This window comes from Dipodomys spectabilis, unplaced genomic scaffold, assembly GCF_019054845.1.
Source record: "Dipodomys spectabilis isolate Male_0828 unplaced genomic scaffold, ASM1905484v1 ptg000051l, whole genome shotgun sequence".
NCBI classification, from domain to species: domain Eukaryota; kingdom Metazoa; phylum Chordata; class Mammalia; order Rodentia; family Heteromyidae; genus Dipodomys; species Dipodomys spectabilis.
In genome coordinates this window covers 17,212,016-17,230,830 of record NW_024870728.1, presented here as the reverse complement: position 1 = coordinate 17,230,830, position 18,815 = coordinate 17,212,016, and the positions used below count along the sequence as shown (strand labels likewise).

Below are 18,815 nucleotides of genomic sequence, written 5' to 3'. Positions count from 1 at the left end.
TAAAATATAACATAAAAAGTTACCTCATGAATTTGATTAAAAACCTTTTTTCTCTTGAAGGCACTTTAAGAAACAATAAGGATGAAAGGACAGAGGATTTGAGTTTGCCAGGTAAACATAAATCTTACGAACAGGACTATCTCACTGAGCTTCCTTTTTTAAAAAAAATATCCAACCTATAAAAACAGAATATAACAGAAAAAAATCATTTGAGAAAACTATCCCTAGGAGGGAAGCAAAAATTTTCCCCCAGTAGACTCCTGAGAGTCTTGACTCCAGTACAGGTATGAAACTCTTTTGTAAACAATTTTCCTATCTCCTGTTCATAAACAAAAGTCACAGAAACACAGGTTCAAAACATGACAAAGGGAAAGTCTATGTACTCACGTTTAATATTTTGCCACTTTAAATGTGTGATGTCCTTTTATAAATGTATTTATTTAAACATTTTTTTTTTTTTTGGTCCGGTTGTGGGGCCTGAACTCTGGGCCTGGGCGCTGTCCCTCAGCTCTTCAGCTCAAGGATAGCACTCTACCACTTGAGCCACAGTGCCACTTCCGGCTTTTTTCTTTTTGCTTATGTGGTGCTGAGAATCGAACCCAGGGCCTCAGGCATGCAAGGTAAGCGCTCTACCACTGAGCCACCTTCCCAGCCCCTTATTTAACCATTTTTAAGACCAGTTTCTCATTATGTAACCTAGGCTGGTGTTGAACTCTTGATCCTCCAGCCTCAGCCTCCTTAGTGATGGGATTATAGTAATGAGCCACCACATCTAGCTCTATCTTCTTTTTATTATATCATGAATATACATATGTATCAATACATGCTGATATGTATCAATGAATATATAGATCAATGTTGCTATATCACTAAGGTGGTGAATGAATGTTGATCATCTGATCCTATTTTTACTTGTACAATATTGCCTAATTTTATAACATTGCAGCTGATGATAAAAATCCTTTTAAGTTTCAATTATAAAATTGAAGCTTAAAAAGATTAAATATTAAATCCAAAAATGAGACATTGCGTCTGTTCATAAAGATGACATAGGGAAAGTCACTGAAAGCTGTTGGATAATAGAGGGTAGGGAGAATGGAGAAAGTGAGAACAACCAAGAAAGTCTATTTGATTAAAATATAATATATACATGTCTAAAATACCATGGCAAAACCCCTTTGAACAATTAATATAACCACTCACACAAAAACGAATGACAAGAATACAAAGCAGGTATGTCTAGGGTATAGTAGGAGAGGAATAGGTGAATGGAGAAGGTGAAAATGATCAAAATACTTTATGTGCATGTATGAAAATCCAATCATGGAGCTTATTGAGATTGATTTGGGAAGGGGAAAATGAGGGAGAGTGGCAGAAAGGGTAAGTCTGATTAAGCTCCATTGCATGAATATATGGTTATATACAAATGAAACCCTCTGTACAACTAACTGATGCTAATAAAATGTGAAGCTCAATGCTTTCAAACTGGATAATTCTCGGGGCTGGGAAGGTGGCTCAGTGGTAGAGTGCTTGCCTTGCATGCCTGAGGCCTGGGGTTCGATTCCTCAGCACCACAAGCAAAAAGAAAAAAAAAAAAGCTGGAAGTGGTGCTGTGGCTCAAGTGGTAGAGCACTAGCCTTGAGCTGAAGAGCTGAGGGACAGCGCCCAGGCCCAGAGTTCAGGCCCCACGACCAAACACCCCCCTCTCCCCCCAAAAAAGACGCACGACCTATCAAACTGGATAATTCCCAAGTCCCTATACACTACCTGGATTCTGTACTATTTTACTTCACATTATCAATTTTAAAAAGGAACTGAAATGGTGACTATGCTTGAGGTGTTATTAATATCTTTCTTAAAATGGTAGTGATGATAAAGCAGTGATCATTTTTGTTCATCTTTCCAAGTTTAGTATGCACAGGTAGGAATTTTTATGAGCATCAAAAACTAATGAATGCCTAAACAAGTAATGCTTTCATCTATGTTGCTAGACAACATCTTGGGGATTTTAGTTTGTTTTCAACACACACAAAAAATGCTGATATTTAGGTCTTGGGGTTGCAACTCAAATAGTAGAAAGTTTACCTAACTTGCCTGTCTATATATTTCCACTTTTTGTTTAGTCACATTTAATCTTATGATATCTGCTGACATAAACCCAGGTAGACAAAGAAATTTATATATTCCAAGCTTGCATCAGCAAAATTTCTAACCTGAATTATTTGATTTCTACACTATGAGTTGTTAAGAATGTCTAACATGAGAATACTTAAGGAAACAAAGCTTTTGAAAAGAGCTTACAAATCCACCAGTCTGTGCAGAGAAGGCAGAATGGTCAAACCCAAATGGGTGGGGAATGAATCCATAAAGACACACAATTTGCGTTTGACCTCTATTTGGGCATGGTATGCTTGTGACAAATCCTCAGAAATCATGGAATCCAATCTCCATTCCCAACACTGCCGACCAGTTGTCCCTCAGCTGCCTGGCCATGCCTTATGGTCATTGAAGAGGTTAGGCCAAGATGTACCACCCCACACACAAAAGAACTCACTACCTCCAGGGACAGGCCATTCCAGCTCTGGGAAGCTGTAGCTAGGAGAATCTCCTTGATGGTGTTCAACTGAAATCTGATGCCTTACTATTTCACACAGCTGTGACTGTTTCTGTTCTCCAAGGCTACAGAGAACAGTGTTAATCCCTTTTATATGTAACTGGCCCTTCAACTACTAAAGACAGTTATCATGCATTCCTCTTCCCAAGTCTCCTCTTCTTCAGGCCTAGCTTTTCCTTACTTCTTTAATCATTTTTTCAAAGGAAATAGTGTGTCATCGTTCTGTTATAATAGAGAATTAGCCAAAGCGTCATAATCAAGCTGATATTTACTTCAATTACAATATTACATTTTAATTTCGTAAGATGAAACTTGGGGTTGGGTTGTTTGATTTATCGGCCATGAATGAAAAGACGAGGTATATTTTCCTCAAGCAAGACTCCATATCTAATACACACCCATGACAGTCAATACATTGTCAGATAACAGTTTATTCTGATTAATAATAGGGACACAGCATGATTCTTATCCCAGATAAGAGACTCTTCACAAATATACACTATTGTGATCATTTAGTGGCCCTATTTATAGATGCAAAGTACATGTCAACAAGCATCCTCACTATCAAGTAAATATATAGTGTCTACCTTATTTGGGACTTCTGGTTTGGACCTCACTTGTGTGATTTTTCAGTCTCTGACCTAGCAACCTCATGTTTATCCTGTCTGAGCCATTCCCTTTATAAATTCAAGTCATACTAAATAAGAATCTGTGCTGTGATGCAGTTAACCAGATATCTGCATTCTTCCAAATATTTAATACTTAATTGTGTTATATTATCCACATTCCTATGAATTTAACATATGTATGGTTAAAAACTTTAATGGTTATAAAGATGATATACAAAAATATTTAATGACTATTATGGAAAAGGTATATCAGAGCAGATTATAGTACATGCCACAGGAATGATCTTGAGGTTCATTAATGTGACAATATAATCTTTAGTTGTTTGAGGCATGTCTAAGGTAAAAGTTACCAAGAAGGGAAATGGGAAAATGTAAGTAAATGAGAATATATTTCAATACGTTAACAATCCATAAACATATGTCCCAGTAATGGTATATTCTTTGTTCATTATACTCTTACACATGGATTTTGAAACAAAATTCTCCATATTTCTAGAAATAAAAAATAAGCAGCAAAATTAGTTTTCAGGAATTTCAGTAGGAATTATTGAGAAGTATTTGTTCTTGACTGAGTATAAAATTAAAGATGTCTTCAAGTTTCAAACCTTCATGTGCTATATCAGCACATACACAATTACTATAGACCTTAATCAAGGGAGAAGCCGTCTGGGAAAAAATTAACCTTGAAATAACCACTGGCAAAATGATGAGATGCACAGTTCATGAATATGAGAATTATTCTCAACAGTAAGCTTGATTGTAAAGATGATAGTCTTCAGCCATTACAAAGGTCTTGAAGACATACAAATAACATTTCAATGCTTTGGGTACTCTACAATTCATTGTGCTAAAAGACTGTTAGGGACATCTTTTGAGCTATTCTCAATATCACATTTCCATCAAGAGTTACATTTTTTGGACTGGTAATCATTTCCCCACAAGTTAGCCTCACTTAGAAATTTCACTAAAGGGGCTGGGAAGGTGGCTCAGTGGTAGAGCGCTTACCTTGCATGCATGAGGCCCTGGGTTCGATTCCTCAGCACCACATAAGCAGAAAAAGTCAGAAGTGATGCTGTGGCTCAAGTAATAGAGCACTAGCCTTGAGCTGAAGAGCTGAGGGACAGCACCCAGGCCCAGAGTTCGAGCCCCATGACCGACAAAAAAAAAAAAATTTCACTAAAGTTCATTCTTTGGATGACTGCACTTATTTCCAAAGACAAGGGTCTTGTGGTTTTGTTTGTTATTTTCTAATCAGTTTCCTAATAATCATGGAAGATTACATCCTGTTAGCTCCTGTGTCAGGTGAATGACTAGTTTGAAAATAAGTGTCTAACCATCTACCAGCTTCAAATCACAACATTAACATGAATTGATAGGATTTCTGACTCACTCACAAGTAAAAAAAAAATCTTTGAATACTAAAATCCCACTATATATTTATACCCTGGAAACAAAGATATTTTTGATGTGTTGACATACTTTATTTTCTCCAGATCTGGAACAACTGAAATGGTTTTGTTTTTCCCTTTTTTTCTCTCTCTCATTAATAAATCTACCTCCACAGTGCTCATCCTGACAGTGAGAAATGTGGTACTTAGAGAAATCTATTTTTATATAGCCCATAAATATTGAGTGAAAGCTGTTAAACCGTGAGAGAAAAACTTCATCTGTAAGCTTTCAAAGAGTCACTGAGACCGTTTGTGGGAGTGAAATCTCATCTCTAAATTTGCTAAACAAAACTAGCTGGGTGCCATTCTGTGTCTCTTATCTCTTTCTCTGGCTCATGGTGTGCTAATTCTGGCCAGCAGCAATTGAGTAAGCTCAGCAAAAATACTGAATGCCTCCTGAACCAACAATTGCATGGAATGATTTTTGTCTATTTCACTTATCTCAAAACTTTTTAGACGTTCAGTTTTCATTCTGCCTTTAAAAGAAAGAACAGAAAAAAAAAAAACAGAGAAAAATGTATATCAGAATAACAAGCCCTTCATTTTTCATTAATTCCAACTATATTTTTAGAGATTTTGATATATTACAAGGGACAATGGGCTGCTAAATATGAGGTTAACAACTGGGAAATATTAACTATTTAACTGATATTTTTACACTGCTAAAGCATGACTTGAAATAGTAATCCATTTTTATTGTTGCTAAAATGTGCTAATCGTTAAAAATATCACCAGAGATCTGTGCTCTATGACTTCTGGTTTTAATTTAGATGCATTGGTACATTCCTCACTGATAATAATGTCAGTTGTAGCTAATATGGTCACACTCAACTTAGCCAGAGGGTAAAAGTTAAAGATAGACTTTTATCCATGCTAAATAACAAATGATTAAAAGTCCAATGAGCTCCATTTTAAGAAAATAACCTTAATAATATAACTCATATACAAGAATGGGCAAAATTCCTTTAAATTACTTCCAACCATTGGAAACTATATAACTATACCAAAAAAATGTAACATGACCCGTTTTTTAAATAGTATGTCATAAGTACATATCTAGATGACATGTTCACTTTTAGAAATAAAATATTCTGAAAGTTATCACATTATTTTATCCAGAGATATACTAAGGCATTTTACAGTGTATTTTTAATTTTAATTTTCTTCTTGAAGCCATGTGCTCTTCTATATTACTAGTGGGCACCAATTACATACAGTAGGGGAAAAAATCAAAAAGAAATTATATGACAACCCTCACCACTCACACTTTATTAAAAAATTACTTCCTCAAATTCATAATTTTTAAACATATCCAGATTAACTAGAAAGGTCTCTTTTGAAAGCCTTTTGCTTCAGAGGCCCTTGCATACATGGATGCTTGCAAGACCTTGCACCTGTTGTATTTCCATTCCTACATTGTTTATAAAGAGCTTTCCACAAGTTTTGCTATGCCACTGCTTCAAAGTTTTCTCGAGAATACCAGGATTAGGTGATGGTTTTCTTAACCTATGCAGTGCGAAGAGAGAATCATAGAGGATACAATAGAATAGCAGTGTTACTTGAAGCGGGAGTTCTTCACCAATAGTTTTATTAGACAAATGTCTTCCTTTGGTAATGAGGAAAACAAAATGAGCTTTTGACCTGAAGGAAGAAGGCTGTGGCATGTCAAGCATCGCTATCTCCCACAACGGTCAAGTGATACAGAGAAGCCATGCTGTTGGTAGGCCTCATATAGGAGGTTGAAAAGCAGAAAGCGGAGCACCTGGCTCCCAGATGCCCACCCCACTCTGTACCCTTCCATACCACTTTATATTTCTATCTCTTCATCTACAGAGTAGGCACAATAGTGTCTTTTCTTCTCATGGATTCTTAAGAGGAAAAAAGATAAAGAAATCTCTAAGCAAACCTCAGACAGGGTGTTAATACCCTCATGTTCAGTTCTTTCATCCATAGACTATTTTTTTTTTTTTTTTTGGCGGTTGTAGGGCTTGAACTCAGGGCTTGGGCGCTGTCCCTCAGCTCTTGAGCTCAAGGTGAGTGCTCTACCACTTGAGCCACAGCGCCACTTCCATCCATAGACTATTTTGCATACAGTTTGGAAACATACATTAACTCTTTCAAGCTACTATAATTTAAAGCACAATGGGTACACCCTCAGGGTATAGAAACATAGACAATTTCTTTGCATCTGCTAAGTTGAGGGGAAAAAAAGTCAAGATGAAGATGTCTTGCCTGGTAATAGCTGACAATGTAAATACTTATAGACATCACACCAAAACTCAGACTACAGAGTGAATTGTTTAAAAGAGCACCTGGGCGGATGCCCATCATTCTCCACTCAGTTATCCTGAAAGTACTTCCTTTATAGGATCCTTTTAAAATGGCATACATATGTCGGCTTGTCTATTTTAAAATACTGAGAAATCTTAGTTATGACAATGCTATCACATATATCTAGAAATAGAAAATGCTACACTCAGTCTGGAATTCTTTTTTTTATGAAATATTAACAGTTCTCTGAAACCAAATATTCCTCCCAAGCATTTGCAAAATCACCTAATATTTTACTTTGCATTTTATTAGTCTTCTCAATGCATTAGAAGGGAAGGGAAGTTGATGTGATTTTCTTATATCTCCTCCTCATTAGTTCCTCACATGGTCCTGGCTAAGAGTCAATAGACACTTATTTTTTAAATTGCCTAATTTAAAAGCATGAGATAAGAATTGTCAATATAATGTCCATGTAACATAAAATGGTGGCTTATAAAAGTTACACACTTAAGAAGAGCATTCACATTCATTGAACTTACCAAAAATAAAACTGACAGAAATATATTGTCCCATATTATGAGCAGACTCTAAAAATGGGCAGGGGGCCAAATGATACAGTCTTGGAAAGACTCCATTTGTAGAAATAGCCTAGGATATTCAAAAAAGCAACCACAGAAATTCCCAGGGCAAATATGGCAAATATCTATTATTAAGAATTCTATAATTATGTTTTTAAAACAGCTTACTTTGTGCACTCTATGGTTTAATTACAAATAATAACCATCTATGAATTAGCTTAAAACTGTTGTTATTCTTTCATTAAAAATGTACTTTTGAAGTGCTTACTATGTATTTGGCAGCACATTAGCCTCCACAGGAGACCAAGCCTCTTGTACTTAAAAAGTGAAAATTATACAATCATGTAGATTAAATAAGGCAAGGGATGTTGGTAAGGCTTATGGACTCAGGTGGTCAATTGAAAGAAGATGTAATGAACTTAAAGAGTTCAATGTCTGGCAGAGGAAGCAAGAAGTCATGAATTACATGGAAAAAGACTCAGCAAAAGTCAAGACAATGGACAAGTGTTAGTCATGGAAAACTCAAGAAGCAGCCTGCTTCTTGTGAAGAACACATGAAGGTGGGAGGGAAGGGATGGTAGGGGAAAAACAAAGGAGGCGGCAACACTGTTTGATAGGAAATGTACTCATTACCCTGTTCATGTAATTGTAACCCCTCTGCACAGTATTTTTACAATAAAAACCATTTTAAAAAAAAGAACTATAAAAAAAACTAAGGTAGGATTAAAATGGAGATGATTTTTAGCAGGCTTTAAACTTTACAATCAGAATTCACTGCCTTTTAGAATAGAACCTCAAACAGTAAACATTAAATTGTAAGTGGTAGATTTTAGAGGTTGTAGGACAGTAAACAAGAAAATGTGAAGAAGCCCTTTCTTTGTTACTAAACTGACATTTTCAGTGAATAGATGATTTCATTTTTCTTTTTCGGGGGTCCAGTCGTGGGGCCTGAACTCTGGGCCTGGTCCCTCAGCTCTTCAGCTCAAGGCTAGTGCTCTACCACTTGAGCCACAGCGCCACTTCCTGCTTTTTTTTTCTGCTTATGTGGTGCTGAGGAATCGAACCCAGGGCCTCATCCATGCAAGGCAAGCGCTCTACCACTGAGCCACCTTCCCAGCCCGGTTTCATTTTTAAAAGAAACTCATCAGGAGTGTACTAACTAAATTTGTTTAATTGGTGTCATTGTAGACAATTAGTGACCCAGGACCTGATAAAAAAAAATATGAAAGTGTCTGAAAGAAATATTATTTGATTTTATTTTTATTTGGTTTTCATAGGTCCCTATAGAAAGAAACTCATATTCTCATATTCTTTAAGCCTACGGGGAAGAAAAGCAAATAATGACAAAGAAAGATTTTTGGTAAAAGAAGAGTTTGCCTAGAGCAAAATAGTCATTCGCATCCCTGACCTCTATTAGGCAGGCGTTCCTGGCTACTGATGGGGACCATTCTACAATGAAGACTGTACAAGTTATTGCTCAAGCTACAGGCCAGAGAATCACAGAACTTGGAGAAGCCATTGCCATTCGACTAGCTATGAGATACCCTTAGTAGAAGACAAAAGACTGACAGATTTATTTTCTGAAGGCAAGTTTATGATCCCCATTATATCCTAAGGGCTCAACACTTGGCTATCTCCTTATACCAGATCCATATGGGAACAGACCCAAGCAAAGGTCAGAAAAATAGTAAAGATTTATAGGTGAAAGTGATTGTCTACAGATCTGATCTTTGTAGAAAACAAATGAGTGATTATTGTTTCATTCCCTTTCTTTTTCTGCTCCTTAAACACTTCTAAACTCAGATTCAAAACCGCAGATGGGCTAATTCATAACTAGGAAAGCACATACATATGTATGTGCATGCATGCACACATTCTTGATTTCTATTGGTTTAGCTCTCTGGATTCAGAAACTGAGTCTTGCATATTCTTTTTGGTATTACTATGCTTCAGTAGTCCACACAATTTTGGAGATAATGTGATTAAGAGTAATGATCCTGAACTACTCCTCAAAGGCGTTTTAATGATGTTGCTTAGGAAGTTTCAGGGTGTCTATGGGAATCCTTTCTTGGGGATGGAGAAACTTGCTGGCTCCATAATTTCTAACAGGAAGTGACTCTTCCAGTCAAAACAATTTTCAAGTTTTCTTCTATGAGTAGGACTCATGAGAACGCTGATCTTGCTCAAGAACACTAGAGTGTTGTTGAGTACTCAGCCATGACCTGGCAGCGTTAAGGTTAGATCAACAGTCTTGAAGTCACAAAGCCCAGAGGCAGAATCTTTCAAAAGCCAAATAGGGGGAGGTAAATATGCCACCAAAATAAACTCATAAAGTCTTAAAATTCAAAATACTGTTATGTTCGTGTTCAAAGGATATGATTATGTTTTAGTAGAGACCTGAAGAAATAAGAGGGTCTGTTAAACACCGTAGAAATGTAAAAGAGCCTTGGGTTCAATGACGAGTCTGGACAACGTTGAAGTATTCCCTGAGAGTTCTGGATTAGAATATCCACCACCTGACGAGTATTGAGGAACTCATCATTTATCCTTTCAATATATTTAATTTAGGTATGCATATAAGTTGTCATGAATTAGAGAAATAGCCATTTTTGATTTAAACATATAGTCATACCCTATCATTTTTATCATTGTCTTCATAAAATCCAAGACAAAAGAAACTCTTAGAAATCCTTTTATACAAATAAAACATGGACTGCCCTCATGTGACTTTTGGAGACAATATTCTATGTCCATCATGGGCCTCACAGATAATCAGATCCTCTTACAGAACTGTCTTAATGAGCTTAATTGCTTTAGTGTATCTTAAGTTTAGTGTGTGTATCTTAATTTCTTTGTGCATTTTAAGTTATATATTCAGAGTTTATTCCCTAAATATATATAAAAATGATAATGATCATCCACAGTCTTCCCCTTGAAAAGAACTACACAGTAAGTGGCACTGTAGCTCAAGTGGTAGAGTGCTCGCCTTGAGCTGAAGAGCTGAGGGACAGCGCCCAGGCCCAGAGTTCAAGCCCCACGACCGACAAAAAAAAAAAAAAGAAAGAAAGAAAAGAACTACACAGTATGACAAGTAATTCTGTGGATCCAATCTACTTCATAATAATTTTTGGAATTCTCTTTCAAAACAAGAAAGTGTTATATTTATTCTTCTTAAAAAATGTCTATGACTTTTCTAGTACTTCCATCTATCTATTTTGTAGAAAATAATAGCTGTATCAGAGTAGCCACTAACTGTTGTTACCTGACTTTCCTCTTTTTCTAATTTCCGCATATAAAAATTGGAGGACTGGACTAAATCAGACAGTCCTGGCCTTAGATTTCCATGAAGCCAGTGCAGAGCAGAGAGCAGAAAGCACAGTAGATAAAAAGTCAGTAGGGCCAAGGTCCCAAAGATGGCTTCTCACTGCAACTTTAAGAAAAGCAAAAGGTAAAAATTCTGTTGTAGTTTTTTTGTTTTTGTTTGTGTGTGTGTGTGTGTGTGTGTGTGTGTGTGTGTGTGTGTGTGTGCAGGTACTGAGGTTTGAACTCAAGTCCTGAATGTTCTTTAGTGTCTTTGTTCAGGATTCTTGGTGTTTAATTGGAGACAAGAGTCTCAAGGACTTTCCTCCTGGGCTGGCTTTAAATTGAAATCCTCAGATCTCACCCTCTTGACTAGCTAGGATTAACAGGCATGAGCCACTGGCACCTGGATTATCAGTCTATTTGTTTCACTGTGGAAAGAGAGTTCTGCTCACAAAAATAATTAAAATCCCGTGGGTACTCCCCCCCTAGAAACTGTAAATATTTTTCCTTACCCAAATGAATCATTATAAACATTTAAAGTGTTAACAGTTTAAGTTTGACTGTTAGCTACTGATAGGAGTGTGCAAACTGAGACCCAGAAATCACAGGTCTCACCCAAGACCACACACCAAATGACTGTACCAGACCATAATGTCCTAACTCTCTCACTACTATTTTCCACTCTCACAGAATAGCAAGTCTGCTGCTGCACTAGCCATAGAGCAGGTATGCTCCATTCCTATTAAGTTTCATGAAGCTGCTGCCCCCTGCAGTTGTGCTAAATGATGGGAGGGTAGGCCCAGCAATCAAAATTAAAAATGATTATGAAACAATTGCTACACGCTCAAAGAAAATCTTTAGAATCAGGCTCCCCAAAATCTATACATTCTATATTTATATTAGAAAAGTGAGATACCTTTCTTTCTCTCCTTCCTAGCTTAAGTATCAAATATGAAGACAAGAAAGTGATTTAAAGCTTTTGCTTAAAACATGGAAATATATAGGTAAAATCTAATATTTACTAAACCATGTCAGAAAGAAAAATATCAGAAAAAAATACATATATACAATGAAATAAATAAATAGAGTGTGGAACAATTCCCAAAAGCAACATTTGGAGAAATGGCCTTCAGATACAAGTTTTGTAGAGTCAGATCTCTTTTTTCACAAGTGCTGTTTTCTTAAAGAGATGGCCTGCTGGACAGTTTATTATGCATATATATATATAATTTAATTTATTTTGCATATATATTTACAAATTTTATATTACATGTGCCATTTGAATTATGTCAAACTGAATACACAAAAACAGTTAACTTGCAACTGGGTTGTACTCAATATCACATAAGGCTAGAGTCATTTTTTTTTTATTTAGAAAACTGCTGTACATTGAAGAAATGGGAGAATATATTCCAAGTGTTTCAGACAAGCCAATTCACAAAGAGATGGAAGAGAGTTTTAAAGATCCTGGAAGAATTGTCCCTGTGTCACCCTTAATCACAAGATAGGCAGTTGGAGTCATCTTCAAACTGTATGGAAGAACTACAGTTGCAAGAAAAACTGATCTAACATCACTTTAAATGCATGCATGAATAAATGGAATACCATGACCTTTTCTATTAGTACAACTTTTACTCTTTCTAGTATTTATAATGCAGAAAATAAAAAATTAGATACAAATACAATTTGGTTCCATTTGGCAAAATAGTAGCATTATAGTGCCTGTCTAAAATGATGTAACCTGGAGAAAAGTTGGTAATATGATAAATTTCCCCCCTTAATAGCATCATCAGTAAGTCACTTTAAAAGAAATAAATAGAATATGCTTGACTCTTTACAGCTATAGACTTGAACATGTATAAGATAATTTCAATGTAAATATTAACATCCCCATAAAGCAGTAGCCTTTCAAAGAGTGATTCATCATGGATGGTAAGTACCAACAAGTTAGCACTGAAAAGAACATCCTTTTTGATCATTTGTTTCATTAATGTTGTATTTACAAATCACATATCTAACTGAAGCAGAACAATGCAGAACCAAAACTGAATTGCCATTTTTAAAATACATGTTAAATCCCCTCCATACCTAATTTGACATAATATAAAATGACAACACTTTAAGGCATAGCAATGTTTAAAACATTCTCATTCAATTAATAGTGGAGAATGTGCATTCTCCACATTCATTAATCTCAAAGTGTTGCTAATGATCAACTATACTTAGAGCACAATTCTTTGTATCACTAGCTATTGTTAAATGGCACTAGTACACCTTCTTTCCTTGATCAAGAGGGGAAAGACTAAGGTGGAGAGAGAGACACACCGAGAGAGGGAGAGCAAGAGGAGAAAGAACTTCTCTGGAAAGATTTGGCCTTGGAGTCAGGGCTTTGGGGATGTACTTGTGATCTTAGATCGATGCCGTTTTATTTTCTTTCAGGAATAAATCTGAGCAATGGAATGGCTTGCAATTGTTCAGCCAACCAGCCATATCAGATTTATCAGAAAGAAAGAATGAAACTGGCTCAGAGGATTCCTTCAGTGGCTGAGTGGCAGGTTGTTGGGAAAGACACACAGAAAATGGATATACTTAGTAGTAGAAGAAATATATATATATATATATGTATGAATATAAACACACACACATACACACAAATATATATTCACCTACACATATTCACATGTGAAAACGCCATAAATAATGAGATGTAAAGTATCTATAGTAATGAAAAGAGAGTGCGTAAGACAGATGATAAATAGTACTTCTATTTAAAAACCAAAGGGATGAAAGCTCATGAATACTAAATATTTGAATCTACTTTCAGAAGGAAATATGGTTTTCCATTAAATGAATGCAAACTTTAAAAATCAGCCAATGTAAACTTACTGTGTTCAGGTTAGAATAAAAAAATACATAAATCTTCCATGAAATACATGCCCTGGTAAATATTCTAATGTAATTTCTTAATTAAGACACATTTCCAATGACTAAATGAAAAATACATATAAAGCGCTAAGTGTTTTGATTTCCAGGATATTTGACTTTCTATGATGCATGATTAAAACAAATAAAAGCAGTTGAGTTTAAGAGGATACAACAAGGAACCATGACAGAACTAGAGTTATTCTAGTTAGAGTATTTTCAAGTAATTTGCTGCTATAGTAATACATACTAATTTATTTAGAAGTATTCTGAGAGGGAAAATATGTTCTTCTACAAAGCTTTCTGTATCTGTAAGAATTTCAAAATTAAAAGAACAAAAAGGAAAGAATGTACTCATGAGTGTTCTTACAGTAAACACATGCAACAAAGATTGATGCCTTTTTGAAGATACGTTTAAGGGCTTTTACCATTTTAACTAAGTTCATTAATATTTTCCTCTCCAATGTAAAAAGAAACACACCTAAAGTTGGAGATATAACAATATACTATCTTAAATACATAGGAAAGATGTATGTGTTTCTATAAAATGAAACACCCCCAAAAAAGTGGGAACTGAACTTATTCACTACACACTAAGATTTCACATTACATATTTTTATTTCAATACAAAGGTAATAATACAATAGTAATAATTTTCCACCTTACTAGGAAAGATAGAAATTTAGCATTATTCTTTTGGTAATAAAGGCTTTATCAATGCCATACAAAAAGCCTTTGGCCATATAATTTCTAGATAAAATTAATCACTGGAAAGGAGATTAACATCTTTCAGAATCAATATAAATTCTGTTCTCCAAAAGTGATATTTTTTTCCTAAGCCAAAGTAAGAAAACATATGTACTTTCAAAGGTCTTCTTCCATTACAAATCTTCTAAGGAATATCCTAAAGATCTACACACTAGACCCTCCTCCGCCCCCGTCTATGTTTTTATTCAGTTCACATAGAGCAGTAAATAAGGTGCATTCCTTCTGCCTCTTATGAAATTAGCATTTCAAAAATATGCCACTTTCCCCTGAACTCCAAGCGTGTCTAATAATGCGAGAAGCAGATTGTCTTCCCTCGTTTCCTTAATTTGTTTCATCTAAAAGCAATTCACTCAACATCTTGTCGCCCTCTGGCAGCTTAGTTTACTTATCCGCACTTAATTTCTCATTTGGACCAAAACAAACTCCTCCAAACTGCTACTGACTGCTAACCAGAAGACCTGCAAGCGGTATTTACTTGGGAACACACACACACACACACACACACACACACACACACACACAAGCGCGCGCCTCACTCACACCCCCCAGATAGTAACTTGTTCTGTTTTCTGTTTGTTTTTGTAAATAACAACACTCCATGAAAAACAGCTGAACTTCCCCTGCCAGGTGCGGTGGCGGAGACTGGAGAAAAGCATCCCCAGGGGAACATTTCCATGTTCCGCGGGATCAGCTTCGTCTGTGCGGTGCCGTTATCCCAGGGATGCACCCGGGAGCTTTTACTTGGTGCGGACCTTTCATCTAGATCACTTTGTGTTTTGGAACCCGGGAGGCTGGCTTTTGTGCAACCCCAGAATTTCAAGTACAGAATTCACACACGGAAACAACAATGGCACCGCTAATCCCGGCGCTCTAAATGGGCTCACTTGTGGGTCTGATCATTCGCCCGGGGAAAGGAGTAGACAGGAGCGCAAGGAGCCAGCCTGGTGTGGGCCTGAGACGAGCAAAGGGGACAGCTGCACAACTAATTTGGATTCCATTTCCTTGCAGAAATTCTAAAAAAGGGCTTTTCGGCAGAGCTCAACTGGGAGCCGCACTGTTCATAACCAAAAAATCGCGGCAAACTCCCTCGTAGCGGGGTCCCCCAGAGCAGGGACCGAACCACACAGCCCCCCAGCAGGTCACCTCCTAGAAATTCCTCTGGACTAAGCCTGCGTGTCAGTTGCATGCGTTTTTAGAATGGGTCCATGGGCATAATCCACCCATTGAGGGGAAAGATGAAGGGACTGGGTGTGGAGAGAGGGTGAGAGACAGAGAGAAAGAAAAAAAAAGATGAATCTGAGAGGCTGCTAGGAATCTCGAGTCCGTCACGGTGTGATTGTTGCGTGGCTGGAGCGCGGGACGTGGTGTGCGTGAAGCAGGGTTTCAGAGCGATCGGGAGGGCGCACAGGGCCTGGAGCCCCGGAGCGCAGATGCCATCCGAAGGTCATTTTGAAAGACTCAAGGATTACAACTTGTGATTTACTGGGCGGGGGTGGGAGTGGGGTGAGGGGGGGACGGTGGAGGCGGGGCGGGCCAAATTACCGCGCGTTGATTTTCCCCGCTGAGGTCAGCAGGACACCCTCGGTGGCTGGGGGGGGGGGGGGAGGGGGGAACCAGAGTTCTCCTGATCGCACCCCTCCCCGAGGTTTTATCTCCCCGGTGGCCTCCCACCTTCCCGCCCTCCCCACCCCACCCCAGTCCCGGATGCTGGCGGAAATCTCTCCCAAAGCCCCCCACCCACCCACCCCGCCCCGATGGCCGCCATCCGTCACTGGTTCTCCTGAGTCTTTTCTGCCCCACTCGCCGTCCCAGGAAACTCGGTGCCAGAAACTTTGAGCTCCCTCGCAGTGCAGGTGCTGTCACTAGCCCAGCCGGCCGCGCGGCGCGCCGAGCCTCCCTCCCTGCCCCCCCCCACGCTGCCCCTCGGGGTGGGACGGGGGCGTTCAGTTGGCGCCCCCCTCCACCTCCGCCTCGCCAAATACCTGCGGCGCCAGCTCTCCGCGCCCCGAGCCGCCGCCGCCGCCGCCGCCGCGCCCACCGCGGCTTCAATCGATTCGCGCGATCGCTCGGCTCCGCAGCCCGGCCGGGCGGTAAACAGAGAAGTTGGAGAGGGACTCTGGCCAACAGCAAGTTGAACTACAGGAAGAACTCTTCCCCGAGCCAAACCCAGCACCCCACGGGGAAGGCCGGGCTCCTAGCTCCAGTGTGCCAAGCCCTTTTGTAATTTAACCTTTTTCCTCCCCATAAGTATCTTCCTTTGTTTTTATTTTCCTCTCTCTCTTTTATTTTAAGAGGTCAGGCAAGCCAACAAACACCCTTCAAGTCCACCGGGCCAGAGCTCCGGGAAGCCGGCCCACGAGGCCCGGAGTTCCACGGGCCTCAGGCCGAGGCGCGCCGGCCCGAGCGAGGGCTCGGGCCGCCGGGGCTGCGCTGGGCTGGGCTGGGCTAGAGCGCGGTGAGACCTCGCCAAGCTCCGGCTACCCGGAGCGCAGCGGCCGCTGGCAACACCTACAGGTGCAAAGCCCGGCTTCGGGGCGCTCCAGACACCACAGCCTTCTGCTCCCGAGAGGCCCACCAGGAAACAGCCCTGGGACCCCCCCCCCCTGCACCCCGGGGGACGTGCGTGCTTCTTCTCTCTTCAAGACCCAGATTGGGGAGGGGGGGAGATTCTGTCCTAACATAGGGGGATAGAATGATAGAGAGAGAGAGAGAGAGAGATCAGGGTCTCCTGTGTCCCAAACTAACGCGACCAAAGCCATCCCGCTCAGACTCACAGAAAACGCGCCAGAAAGAAGGAAGGAGGGTTAAGGAGTGAATACAAATACAAATTAATGAAAAGCGACAGGAACGCAGTGTGATTTTTTTTTTACGATAAATAAAACACAACACACACACAAGGGTAAGTTGGGATAGAGAGACAGAGACCCCCCCCCCTCCAGTGGTCTCTCCGCGCCTGGGAGGGAGCCAGAGGGCATCGGAATGGGTAAAGGGGCGATCAAGCCACCCGAGGGGCAGCAGGTTCAACAGCTGGAGCGCAAGGAGGAACCGCGCGACCCACCTGACTGCGAAGCGCTGGACTGGACCGTCCCCGCCGCCACGAGAAGGCTCCCCCAGACCCACAGTCCTGTCGCCAGCTTCATTTTCTGCAAGTCTCAGATCCCGTGCTGACAATTACATGTCCAAATGACATATCCCCTTTCGGGCACGCGGAGGAGAATCCCCCTCCCCGCCTCCAAGCCGGACGCGCGTGGGGAGGGGGGGCGCTGAGCGAGGCGGGCGCGACGCGCGCGGTGGGGTACACCGGCTCCCCAAAACGGGAGACTTGAGTTCTGCGGTCCCCGTCGGTGTCCAGAGCCCGAGGACCGCCCGCCCCCGGCCACGGGCTGAATGAGTGTGTGCACACGAGGGTGAGGTAGTGCTCCAAGGTAGGCGCGCTCGGTGCTCCGGGCTGGACTGTGCAGCTATTCCCACCGTGGGAGCCTTCGCTTGCTTGCGCCCGCCTCACTTTCTCTGCCTCTCTCTCTCTCTCTTTTTCCTCTCTCACTGGTTGGTCAACAATTAAAAAAAAAAAAAAAGGAAAAAGGAGGAAAAAAAAAGAGGTTTCCAAAAAAAGTTGATTGCGAAGAGGCGGCGGGGTTCCGGCCTCTCCCCCCAAGCTGGCTGGTGCAGCGCTTCTTTCTTTTTATTTTTTTCAATTTTCTTGCACCTCGAGTCCAAATCGGGAGGGACGGGGGAGGGGGGGGAGAAGGAGGAAGCTGCTTGCTTCTCCCGGATCCTGTCCTTTTTTTCCTCTCTCTCTCTCTCTCTCTCCTTTTTTTCTTTTCTGTCAGCTTTCCTCACACTTGTCCAGCGGCTGCGGTAATTAAAGCTCCGAGCGTCATTTCCAACGCTCCGCGGTCTCCAGCTGCAGCCCCACAGAGAAATTAATAAGACTCCGGAATAAAAAAAAAAGGGGGGGAGGGGGAGGAGAGGAGGAGAAGGGGGGTGAGCGGTGGGAGTAAAACAACCCTCCACGCAACCAGGCTGGCTCGCCACTGCGCGCAAACCCCGCCCCTGCTCTGACCCAACTGGCCACGCCCTCCTCCCCCGAAGAGAAATCTTATTGGCTCAGCCACTCCCCAAAATCTTCAGCCTCAGGAGTTGGGAAAACACCTGTCAGGGAACGGGAGCCCGAGCCCTGGATGGTGGGGGAGGGGGGGGGGCGCGTGAGAAGCTAGATTTAAAGGTCTCACCTGCGATGGCCACACATTGAAATTCCCTTTCCCACCCTGGAAAGAAGCCT

General features: G+C 40.4%; 1 protein-coding gene across 1 annotated transcript in view; it reads right to left on the bottom strand.

Annotated features, from left to right (window-relative positions):
• Erbb4 (erb-b2 receptor tyrosine kinase 4) overlaps window positions 1–17,725 on the bottom strand; it is a 1,009,337-nt gene extending 991,612 nt beyond the window's left edge. Inside the window, exon 1 of the mRNA XM_042679248.1 lies at window positions 17,592–17,725. Within this exon, the coding sequence (XP_042535182.1) occupies window positions 17,592–17,673 (82 nt within the window). The 5' untranslated portion in view covers window positions 17,674–17,725. The remainder of the gene's footprint in view (window positions 1–17,591) is intronic.
• Between the last annotated feature and the right edge of the window lie 1,090 nt (window positions 17,726–18,815).